Source organism: Apodemus sylvaticus, chromosome 1, assembly GCF_947179515.1.
Source record: "Apodemus sylvaticus chromosome 1, mApoSyl1.1, whole genome shotgun sequence".
NCBI classification, from domain to species: Eukaryota; Metazoa; Chordata; class Mammalia; order Rodentia; family Muridae; genus Apodemus; species Apodemus sylvaticus.
This window is the reverse complement of record NC_067472.1, coordinates 168,049,318-168,061,771: the sequence shown is the minus strand read 5'-3', so window position 1 is coordinate 168,061,771 and position 12,454 is coordinate 168,049,318. Positions and strand designations below refer to the sequence as shown.

The 12,454-nt window shown below is 41.9% G+C and overlaps 2 protein-coding genes across 5 annotated transcripts in view; one reads left to right on the top strand and one right to left on the bottom strand.

The window, feature by feature from the left end:
- Window positions 1-80, bottom strand: part of Hps5 (HPS5 biogenesis of lysosomal organelles complex 2 subunit 2) — a 30,793-nt gene extending 30,713 nt beyond the window's left edge. Inside the window, exon 1 of the mRNA XM_052162247.1 lies at window positions 21-80. The gene's annotated coding sequence lies outside the window, so the exon portion shown is untranslated. The remainder of the gene's footprint in view (window positions 1-20) is intronic.
- Window positions 81-169: 89 nt separating this feature from the next.
- The window catches only part of Gtf2h1 (general transcription factor IIH subunit 1), a 28,138-nt gene continuing 15,853 nt past the window's right edge, over window positions 170-12,454 (top strand). Inside the window, exons 1-6 of one of the 4 annotated variants that reach the window (XM_052162275.1) lie at window positions 170-401; window positions 1,507-1,604; window positions 4,249-4,364; window positions 7,596-7,764; window positions 9,953-10,145; window positions 10,906-11,068. In XM_052162275.1, coding sequence (XP_052018235.1) covers window positions 7,611-7,764; window positions 9,953-10,145; window positions 10,906-11,068 — 510 coding nt within the window. In that variant the 5' untranslated portion in view covers window positions 170-401; window positions 1,507-1,604; window positions 4,249-4,364; window positions 7,596-7,610. The remainder of the gene's footprint in view (window positions 402-1,506; window positions 1,605-4,248; window positions 4,365-7,595; window positions 7,765-9,952; window positions 10,146-10,905; window positions 11,069-12,454) is intronic. The other 3 variants (XM_052162282.1, XM_052162258.1, XM_052162267.1) reach the window with 3 other exon arrangements.

Genomic DNA, 12,454 nt, shown 5'->3' with positions numbered 1-12,454 from the left:
GCCTCGGACTGAGGACGCACCACCGAGCCGGACCAGATGCTCTTTAGGGAGAAAGGCGAGCCAAACCGGATCCCCAAAACTCTCCGTCACTCGAGACCGGAGAGGAGACTCGAAACGGGCGGGAATCGGTGGGGGAGGGCGGGAGCTAGCGGAAGGTGTCATGGCGGCCTCAGCGGTGGTCACGTGCCCCGGAGGCCCGCCCTGTCATTTCCGGTCACGTGCCCTCAGCGCCCTCGCAGCCAGCGATGGAGGCGAGACCCCCCGGCAACAGAGGCGGTGGCGACGGCTGCGGCCGCGGGGTTTCAGCCTCGTCCGTGCAGCGGCTGTGAGAAGCGCGGCGGAGCCAGATCCGACAGGACGCGGTTCACGCACCCCAGGCCGGAGACAGTAGCTTCCACCTGGTAAGTTAAGACCGAAGAATGGAGTTGGGCGGACGGAGAGGGTCTGACAGGCCCCGGGGGCGCGGGGCAGGGCGGATTGAGCCCTTCACTGTAGTAGTCTCCACGACCCTACAAGCTGGCTGCGTGGTTTGCCCTTCTTATCTCCAAATGCGAAGGAGGTGCCCTGACCCTTAATCTACTGCCTAAAGGCATTCCGTTCTTCCGCCGGGAGGGACTGGAAGGATCCGACTCACCTGAGAACGAAGGAAGTGAGGCTTCTCCGAGACGCCGAGGCCCTTCCCGTTAGGAAGTCAGCCCCGGGGAGGCTTTCGATTCCTGTGAAAAAATTCCTCTAACCTTGGTGGTCCCTTGCTTTTTTGCTTCCACCTGTCATCCTGCTCTTCAAACTGTTATTAAAGCGTGAGCCACACACCCAGTTTGAGCTATGACCAGTTTGACAGTCATGTAGTGTAAAGTGGACCATCAATACATGGAAATATGTGATTATTTTTGTAGTTATCCAGTGTTCTTAGAAGCTAAATTAGTGGTAAATTGACGCTCACATGCCCATTTTACCATCTGCAAAACAAGGGTGGAAGAAAGATGTTAAAACTTTTGCCTGGGGCTACAGTGAGATGGCTCAACTGGTAAAGGTGCTTGCTACTAAACCTGAGTTCCACTCTGGGACCCACGTGGTGGAAGGAGAGAAGCAATTTCCGGAAGTTGTGACCTCACATATACACAGTTTAATTTGGGGGTTTTGTTTGTTTGTTTTTGTTTTTCGTTGTTGGTTTTTGTTTGTTTGGTTTGGCATTCTGTCTTTTGTTGTTCATTTAAAGACTCCAGTTTAAAATACGGTTTGTGAGTCAGGAATGCAGCTCAAAGCTAAGAGTTCTTGCTAGGCACCTGTAAGATCCTGGGTTTCATTTCCAGAACTGGCAAAGAAAAATAGAGGACTGCGGGTACAACCCAATGTAGATTGCTTAGTAAGCATGCTGGCCTGGGGACAGGAAACTGGTTTGAAACACACTAAGGGCTTGTCTCGGATCAATATTCTCAATATCCAGCCTTGTGACTGCCTTTTCCATCCTTTCCTTCCTCTCCTGACCCTCTACTCCTCACACAGGTTTTCTCTGTATAACAGCCCTGGCTGTCCTGGAATTCTTTCTGTAGGCCAGGCTGGCCTTGAACTCACAGGGATCAAGTGCCTCTGCTTCTTGAATGGTAAGACTAAAGGTATGCACTAACACATCTAACCCTAGACTAGTGATTTCCTTTTTTTTTAAGTTGGTTAATTTTTTTAATGTACATTGTTCTGCCTGCCTTTATGTTTCTATGAGGGTGTCAGATCTCCTAGAACTGGAATTAGTTATGAACTGCCATGTGGATACTGGAAATTGAACCTTGGGTCCTTTGGGAGAGTAGCCAGTGTTCTTAACTGCTGAGTCATCTCTCCAGCCCCAGTGATTTTCAAACATTTTAAAGAAGTGAGATATTTCTCCAATTAATTCTTGCCTGGAATGCCAACAGAAAAAAAAACAAACACCATGGAAGCTGGGAGTTGGTGGCACATGCTTTTAATCCCAGCACTGGGGAGGCAGAGGAAGGCGCATCTCTGAAGTAAGTTGAGTTCCAGGGCAGGCAGATCAACACAGAGAAAACCTGCCCCCCCCCCCCCCCGCCCCCCAAAAAAAGGCAACATGCTACAGTGAAGCCGAATTTAGGTGGTTCTGCTTCCTATCTTGTAAAGACACCTAAAAACACTCTGAAAACCACTTAGCCAAAATTTATCAACCCTAAAATTCTATTTTTCTCTTGTTTTTGGTTTTGGTTTTCTGCATTTGTTTTTTGTTGTTGTTGAGGGTTTCACTGTGCAGCCTTGGCCTCAATCTGTAGACCAAGCTCTCCTTGAACTCACAGGGGTCCCCCTGCCTCTTCCTTCCAAGTGCTCCTTTCAGGGGTCATATATTTTTATAGTTCATTACCCTTTGACATTCTTTTATTTTGTTTTGTTTTGTGTTTGTTTCGAGACAAGGTTTCTCTGTGTAGCCCTGGCTGTCCTGGAACTCACTTTGTAGACCAGGTTAGCCTCAAACTCAGAAATCCGCCTGCCTCTGCCTCTCAAGTGCTGGGATTAAAGGTGTGTGCCACCACAGCTCTGCTACCCTTTAAGATTCGTAAAAACCAAAACTATTAGAGTATCACATGAAGAGATAACAATAGAAGGCAATATAACCTCTAGTGACAGCCTTGTAGCTTATAAACACAACTTTGGAAAGAATTTTGAGCCTATTGGTAGGTTTTGTCTTGAGGCGTTGGGGGGGGGGGGGCTTGAACTCTTGGTAGCACCTGCCTCTGTCTCCCAAGTGCTAGGATTACTGGCTTGAGCCACCACACCCATCTTAAATCATTTGCATTCAAAGGGAGAGATAGCTGCTATATTTACTTGAGTAGCTGAGCAGTGCAACACAATGAATTTGAGTCTCATAGTAAGTATAGCAGTCCAGATGTGAATAGGCAAATTTTTTTATTGAATATAATCTTTATTTACATTTCAAATGCTAAAACCTTTCCCAGTTTCCCCCCTCCCCAAAAACCCTCAACCCCTCCTCCCACCCCCTGCCTCCAAGTACTTGCCGCTCCACCTGACCCACTCCCACCTCCATGCCCCCTCGATTTCCCTTTGTTGGGGCATCTATTGAGCCTTCACTTGACCAAGGACCACTTCCTCCCACTGATGCCCAACTAGGTATTCCTCTGCCACATTTTTGGCTGGAACAATGTGTACCCCTTGGTTGATGGTTAAGTCCCTGGGAGTTCCGGGGTACCTGGGTGGCCGATATCATTGTTTTTCCGTGGGACTGTAAACCCCTTCAGCTCCTCTGGACCACCCTCCAATTCCTTCATTGGGGACTGAAAAGGCAACTTAAGAGCTGGGCTTGGTGGCACACCGCACCTGGGAGGCAGAAGCAGGCCAATATCTTGAGCTTGAGGTTAGCCTGGTCTACACAGTAAGTTCCAGGCTAGCTAAGGCTACATGGTGAGACCCTATCTCAGAAAAAGAAAAGAAAGGTAATTAATTGAATACAGAGTTCTTTAAAAATACTTGGAAGATTGTTACAGTTAAAAGAAAAGATCAGCTAAAAGTAGTAAAATCATTGGGTGTGGTGGTGAGTGCCTTTTAACCCCAGCATTTTTCAGGATGCACTTTTTATCAGTGGATATTTGCTTATTTCTTTTTACAGTTCTCTTACTATTTTCCTTAAAACTTTAGTGTGGAATTATCTTTACAGCAATAACAGTATTTTTGTTTGTTTTATATATATGGGTATCCCACCGTGTGCCTGGTGCCTGAGAAGGCCAAAAACGAGCATCAGATTCCCTGGGACTGGAGTTCCAGCCACCATACGGTGCTGGCAATCAGACCCAGAGCCTCATCAAGAACAGCAAGTGCTCTTAGGTGATAAGCCATCTATCCAGCCCCATTTTGGTCCCTTTTACATACTTTTCAAGGTTTTATTCCCTGTATTGTTGCACTGATAAACGTTTTGAATTGCTTGATATCGAGTAGCCTTCTAGAGCTCTTTTTACGCTTTGTTTTCTTTAGGTAGGATCTTAGCATGTATCTCGCACTGCCCTCGAATTTGGCACTTCTGCCCTCTGCCTTTGATATCCTATCCTGGGCAGATATCCATGTTTTATGCCAGTAGATAAAGCTCACTCTTGCAACCCTTTCCAGGAGGCAAGAGTGAAAAGGATCTTACCTTTCTGTATACTTTGGAAAAGAAGATAGGTAATACATATTTAGAGATAGTAAGTAAAGATTTCTGTTCAGCTGTTGTAAAGTTTTCCTAACATTTCTTTCTAGGGCAAGATCCAACTTGGGGAATCTTTATGAGAAGTGATACTCTGGTCTATGAATGAAAAGCTATAGTATCATATAGTTGAGTTGAAGATACATGTGCAAAGGTTTCCTGTATCTTGGTGAGACCAAATTCCTTTAATAAAGATTTTATTTAGATGTCACAAATACATATTAGGCCCTTCTGAGGATTATGCTGTGCTACTGGGTGCTATATTGTAATGAACAACACATTGAATCTTGGCCTTTGTGAAACTTACCAAAGGAGACATACATTTTTCTTTCCCATATATATATTTAATGCTAAAAGATAAGAGATAAAATACAATTTATCTGACCCTATTGTTATCAGTGTCATAGATTTCCTGCTATGATTTCCTGTGTGTCAGAAACCTCTGGAAGACAAAAGAAAACTATTTAAAGTATGCATATATCCTAAACACCAAATTGGGCTGCTGGTTCTGAGAAATGTGTAACAGCAGTGTTAAATGTTGCGTTCTGAACAATTCCTATTCCAGAGATGTCCTAAGCGCTAAGCCTTCACTCTTGGACTACATCTCTATAAGAAAAACACGGTGCTGTGAACCTAAACTGCATCTGTTGTACAGAGTACAAATACCTCTCAAGTATGACTCTTAGACTTTAAAACAAATGGTGGGTTTTTTTTGTGTTGAAATTTTGAAATATAGTGACTAAAATTTAAAAAAGGGAAAAAAGGGACTTGTCTTTTTCTTTTCTTTTCTTTTCTTTTCTTTTTTTTTTGGATTTGGTTTTTTCGAGACAGGGTTTCTCTGTGTAGCCCTGGCTATCCTGGAGCTCACACTGTAGACCAGGCTGGCCTCGAACTCAGAAATCTGCCTGCCTCTGCCTCCCAGAGTGCTGGGATTACAGGGGTGTGCCACCAACGCCCTGCTAGGACTTGTCTTTGTAAAGTTTTAAGTCATGCCTTTATATGGTTAAATATTAAAAAATATGTAGCACATAACATGTTCACATATTTTCCTGAAAAACAGTACATTTTTAATTTTGTAAATTTTATTATTATTAAATGATTTTTTTCCTTTTATTGAAAACAGATTTTCCCCCCCTCAATATATTCTTGCAGGGTTTTCTTCTCCCTGTTCCTTCCAGTTCTCATCCAGATCTACTCCCTTTCGGTCTCTCATTAGAAAACAAACAGGCTTCTAAGGGATAATAGTAAAATAAAATAAGATAAAACAAAATTAACAATTGGATAAAACAAACAGAAAAAGAGCGCAAGAGAAAGCACAAAAAGCAAAGACCCACATGTTCACACACTCAGGAATTCCATAAAACACCAAACTGGAAGGGGACCTGGTGCAGACCTGAGAAGACCTGTGTATGCTGCCTAGGAGAATTACTTAGAAAATAAATTCAAGTTGTGGTAAGCGCTACGAAGAGAGTATTAGAAAACAGTAATGACTTCAGAGATTAAAATCTACTAGGGAAAAAAATGACTGAAAACCAGTTGAGGGGGGGAGAGAAAAATGTATGGAGACTTGAGAACAAAGACGTACACATGCAAGGCTCTGACAAGGAATGCATTTGTCCCTTTCCGATCGTACTGTCTAAAGAAATCTTGTGACCGATAATTTCATAAAATATTGCATCTCTTCATTGACCAGATGGAATTTAAAATAGCCTACAGCAATATTTTTCATAAAAGAAACACTATAGTTCTTACAGAATTCAACTGGGATGAACCCAAGAAAACCTCTCCCAGGAATCTGAAAATCACAGAAACCATTGTAAAGTGGCCCCAGTGCATCTGTTAGCTCTCCCAAATTTATTCTCTTTACAGTTAACAAAGATACTACAGATAACCAGAGAACCTTGGCAAGCACATGATTTGAGACAATTGACAGTTGTGCCCACTGTTCAATAATTTGTCTGATTTGTTTTTTCTTTTTTAAGTTTTTAGTGGAGGAGAGGGAGGACTAACCCAGTACCTGGAGAATGCTGGGCCAGTGTTCAGCCTCTGGGCTGCATCTCAGTCCTTCCCTAAATAGATTTTATGGAAATGGTTTCTGTGCTCTGTGGGGCCGTGGTTATGCACTAAGTCAGTTGTATTGATGTAGTGATCTTGTCTTCACCCATTTGCTTTTTTACCTTCCCTACTCAGAGCTGCTTCTGTTATTTTCCTAGCCTGGTTCATTGGAAGCTTTTGCTGTAGGATGTCTTTGGTGTGGGGGGCAGCACACCATTAATCTTAGCACTCTGGAGGGAGAGACAGGTAGATCTCTGAGAGTTCAGAGACAGCCGGGGCCACACAGAGAACCCTGTCTCATTGGGGGAGGGAGGGTACTTAACAGTTCCATAAATATTATAAAGCTAATATTTATAAATTAAAACTTAATGCTGTTTTAGTTCTTACCCAAATATTCTACATTTGGTTTTATAGAAAATCAGCTGCTGGGAAGGATTTTTTTTAAAGCTCTTTGAGCCAAGGTTTCCCTATATGTAACCCTGGCTGTCATAAAACTCACTAAATAGAACAGACTGACCAGGAACTTGCAGCTGTAGACTTGTTGCCTGTCCTTGTAATCATACATGCAGAACATATGTGACATGTAGTTAACTCTAATGTCAACCTGACCCAGACAGAAACCTAGTTCTCCTTATCAGGTGCTTTACAAAAACATATTACCTGTAATGGCAACCTGTATTATCTGCCACTGCTTCCTCCTCAAGATATTCCCCTCCCTTCCCCTCTCTCTCTCTCTCTGAAACAGGGTCTTACACACACTAGCTTTGAACTCTGATCCTCCTGCCTTACAGTCCTAAGTAGTGATTACGGACATCACCTAGCATACCATTTTGATTCCTGTACTAAAACTGGGATAATACAAATCAGGAATTAGTTGCTTGAGGAAAGAAAGAATTGATTAGAAATAGGTTGTTGGCATTCATAGGTAGTAGGAATGTTCCAGAAATATTCCATGTGGTTTGGGTTATGGTGTGTGGGCATATACTGGCGGTTTTTAAAATAATAAGAATGCTTTTTGTTGGTTTGTTATTTATACTTTTATAAAAAATATTTCGGGTGTTTTGCCTCTGTGTATGTATGTGTACTATATGCCTATATTCTGCTGTGCCTGCAGAAGCCAGAAGAGGGTGGTTGGACTCCCTCAGCCTGAGTTACAAATGGTTGTGAACTATCGTGTAGGTCCTAGAAATGGAGCTGGGTCCTCGGGAAGAGCAGCATGTGCTCTTAACTACTAAGCCATCCCTCCAGCCCTGTACATCTGGTCGGTCGGTCGGTCGGTCGGTTTCAGCCCATGTTGATGTGGTTGATTTCTTTTTCTTCTCCTCTCCCCCCCCCCCCCCATTAGCACCTGATAGCCATCATGGCAACTTCATCAGAAGAAGTATTGCTGATTGTAAAGAAAGTTCGTCAGAAGAAGCAGGATGGAGCACTATACCTCATGGCAGAAAGAATCGCTTGGGCACCTGAAGGCAAAGACAGATTTACAATCAGCCATATGTATGCAGATATTAAATGTAAGTCATGCATATTACATCTAATGTTGCCTTTGTATTCTATATTAGAATAACATACAGTGCTAGTTATAAAATAGGATCATCAAATATGCACCTATGCATTGCAAATTTACATAGTGTAAACCTATCTTCATTTTTTAAAAAAAATTCTGGGGGCTGGAGAGATAGCTTAGCGGTTAAGAGCACTGACTGCTCTTCCAGAGGTCCTGAGTTCAAATCCCAGCAACCACATGGTGGCTCACAACCATCTGTAATGAAATCTGACACCCTCTTCTGGGGTGTCTAAAGACAGCTGCAGTGTGCTCACATATAATAAATAAATCTTTTTTTAAAAAAAATTCTTTGTGTGCTTCAAAAAGTAATACTCCATTGAGTGGATATAGTCTGGTATGTAACTGTTCTCTCCTGAATAACAATTAGGAAATAATTTTAGAATTTGTTACTGCAAATAGTTTCACATTATAAAACTGTGCTAATACCTTCTTGAGGTTTTCCTAGGTTGGGTGATAGATGATGCCAGATTGTCCCTTCAACAAAATTTTGCATTTAGGCAAGCTATCTAGTCTTTTGTTATATGATCATTGTCTGTTTAAAATAAATAGACTCAACTTTATAGCGAAGGTAGATGGGAGAAATACACAGAGTTTCTGAGGTCACAATAGGGACTATTGGGGATAAGACCCAAGGACTCTTGCAGGAGCCCAAAACAGAACAAGGATGAGGCAGTGATTGTGCCCTAGAGCATGTATAGTGGGGACTCAGAAAAGTAGTCTTTAAACATCTGAGTATAACTTCTCTCTAAATAACATACATGCCTTTAATCTTAGCACATGAGAGGGTAAGAAAGGAGAATGAAAAGTTCTAGGTCCTAGTCAGCTTGGCTACATAGTGAGACCCTGTCTCAAAACAAAACAAAGCCTGGGGAAAAGTGATTGCTTTGGAGGGACAGAATAAAGCAACATAAAGGCTGATGGTTTAAATACGTGTATTGTTGCAAAAACATTTCATCTGAACGATTGGTTTGGAAGCCTCATCCTTAAGGCCAAAATACCTGTTTAAGGTTTATAAAATCTATCTAGACAAGTTGGGTAAGGCGGCACATTTGTGTAATCTCAACACTTGATAGAGCCAGTAGGGTCATCTATTTATGTAATAGTGAAAGCTCTTTACCATATGCCATACTTAGTGAGTTGCCTATTTAGTGGAACAAAGCCCTTCATCTCTGTTTCTTAGGTGAGAAAGGAAAAGCACTGTTGCCTGATGGCCATTTGCAAAGTACATATATTCTGGGGTTGGAGCGCTGACTCAGATGTTAAAAGAGTTTTTATTGTTATTGAAGAAGACCCTATTTGTAACTCCAGTCTGGGGGGGATCCAACACTCTCTTCTGGCTTCCTTGGGCATCAGGCTGTGCACATGGTGCACATACATACATGGAGGCAAAATGCATAAGAACAAGAGGACACAAGTTCTGCTGTGAATGTGTATTTTAGCACTCTCAGTCTTCAGGAGGTGGTAGCGGTGGTGGTGGTGGTGATAAATCTGCAAGGACTAGGATTATAGCTCAGTGGGTAGGGAAATTATGTTGCATGTACACAGTCCTGAGTTTGGTCCCTAACACTACATAAACCCAGTATGGTGGCACGTCCTGTAATCCTAGCCCTTAGTAGGTAGAGGAAAGATCAAAAGATCAAGGTCATCTTTAGCTACAAATAGAGTTTGAAAGCAGCCTGGACTATAGGATACCCTTCCTCCAACGAAAAAGGCCCATAGATTGTGGAATCTAGCCTATTCTGAAATATACAATAGGTTTATATCAAGTATTCTCAATACCTGTACCCTTGGAGTTTGCTTAGAGAGGGTAAGTTTTTTTTACATTGCTGAGGATCAGACATAGGGTCCTCACTGGAGGTGAACAGAGTTCCATGCATGAATCGCTACTCATTCATTCACTTTAGATTTTGTTAATACAATTTTTTGACAATACCATATATGTATATGATGTGCTCTGATTATTTTCACTTTCAATCTCACTTTAAGTGGCAGTTTCTCCAGTATCCCAAGCTAGGCTTAAGCTTGTTTCTATAGCCTAGGGTGTCCTTGCAATTCTGATTATCCTGCCTCCAACTCCCAAGTGCTAGGATTGCATTGTGAATGTCTTCGCCAAATTAGTTTCATGCTTCTTTTAGGCCAGAAAATCAGTCCAGAAGGGAAAGCTAAAATACAACTTCAGCTGGTCCTGCATGCAGGGGACACAACAAACTTCCATTTTTCCAATGAAAGCACAGCAGTGAAAGAGCGGGATGCAGTGAAGGACCTCCTTCAGCAGCTGCTGCCTAAGTTCAAGCGGAAAGCTAATAAAGAACTGGAGGAGAAGAACAGGTGACAGTGGGGATGTGCTTCCTGACTCTCCTGGTGGGCTTGCAAGTCTCCTATAGGAAATGGGATCTGTGCTGTCATTGCCTCTGATTCTCACTTTGACCACTTGGTCACTGTATGACTTTAGGCAACCAGACCATGCATCCCCAAAAGTTACTGCAACAGGCCTACCATTTGATTAGGAAGTTCTTTGCTTCTTTTCTCCAGGTTTTTAATTACAGAGGAGATACTAAATTATTAGAAGAATGGAAACCAAGAGTCAGTACTGTAAGGTTTCAGACTTTAGAGTCCCACCTCTGCTTCGAAGAGGGTCCTTTCTCCATGTGTGTGTTGTTCTGTTTCCTTACTCCCAATAAAAGCCTCTCTTCAACGACAATAATAATTTTTTTTAAAAGAATCCATACTGTGAAAGGTTGAGATGGAAAAGCAATGAGGATTCCTAAAAAGAGAGATTATTTCATTAATAATATGTTTTGAGTTATCGTTACTGAAAGGTGCTTGTCAAAATGATGAGTGAATACTGTCAGCCTTTATGTATTGAAGAATATAGTACTGTTTAGATAGAAAGTAGACTTTGTATTGCAAAGATGGATAAGACTAGTTCTTTGTCTTGGAAACTTTAGTCTGCTTCTTCAGACTTTCTTCCGTTTGTTACTCTAAAAATGATTTAATGAGATGACTTCTCAAGCTCATTCATTATAGAATGAAAGTAGATGTGTGACTATCACAGAAGTTTAATTACATTTACTGCATCTATCACCAGAATGCTCCAAGAAGATCCTGTTTTATTCCAACTCTATAAAGACCTTGTTGTGAGCCAAGTGATCAGTGCTGAGGAATTCTGGGCCAATCGTTTAAATGTGAACGCAACAGATAGTTCGACATCCAGTCACAAGCAGGATGTTGGCATTTCTGCAGCATTTCTGGTATGTGATTTTTCCAGATTTCTGAAGGGTAAAATATGAAAACTCCAGTATTTTTATAACAGGGACATTTAGGGATTAGAGAACCCTATCTGTAATACCAGCATTTAAGAAGAAGAGGCAGGAGAATCAGTAGTTCAAGGCCAGTCTCAATATATATCTTATTTTTTTTACAGTTATGATAAAACATTTTGACTAAGGCAACTTACAAGAGTTAAATTGAGCTTACAGTTCCAGAGGGTTATAGTCTATGGTGGCAGAGCAGCAGTGTGGCAGCCGGCTGCTAGAGCAACAATTGACATCTGTGGGATTGGTTTGAAACTTTTGAAACCTTAAAGCCCAACCACAGGGACATACTTGGTCCACCAAAGCCGTATCTCTTAGTCCTCCCCAAACAGCCACTACTTGGGAAGCAAATATTCAAATGCCAACCACCACACTTAGCTCTGTGAGAACATGTCTCAAAAGAAAAAAGCCTCTGGGGGGAGGGGGGGCAAGCTGTGGGTAAAAACAGGCACATGTGCATGGTATGCATATGGAGGTCAGAGGATAGATAACTTGTGGTGTTTGTCCTTGGCTTCTGATTTGTTCAAGTCAAGTGTCTAGTGGGTTTGGGGTTTGTTTCACATTTTCTGCCTCATATGGCAGACCTGTATTGTTTGAACGTCCCTTCTGTCTCCACCTCCCATCCGCATGAGGCTGTGCTGGGTTACACACACATGCTCTGCAGCACCCAGCTTGTGTAAGTAGGTTCTGGGCATTGATACTCAAACCGTCCCTTGCTTCACCCACTGAGTTGCCTTCTCAGGCCAGAATGATTTCATTTTCTTTGAAATAAATTAGTGAAACTTTTGTTGTCACCAAGCATGATAGTGCAGACCTTTTAATCCAAGCACTCGGGAGGCAGAAGCAGGTGGATCCCTGAGTTCAAAGACGCTTGGTCTGTATGTAAGTTCCAAGACTTTGTACATAGTGAAATCTTGTCTGGAAAAGAAAATTTTGATGTCAGTGGTAGTCATGATCTTTTAATACAAATAGTATTTTTTTTACATCGAGATAGGATCATGCTGTGTAGCCATGCTGGCCTCACACTAGGCACGATCTTCTGCCTCTGCTTCCAAGAGAAGAATGATAACTCTAGTGCTTTTGTAAAGTGATTACTGTGTTTTACTCATAATACAGAGTTAAATGGATAGGGGCTACCACCATTTAGGAAAAAAAAATTATTTTAAGACATATTTAATAGATTAGGGCTATGAAATTTTATGAATTAGGAAATGAAATTTTATTTTTTTAGGAAAAGAATGAGAACAATATTTGCTCATTCAACAAAAGTTTGAATAAGAGGCCAGGAATGGGTAGTGTGTATCCATAATCTCTGTACTTGGG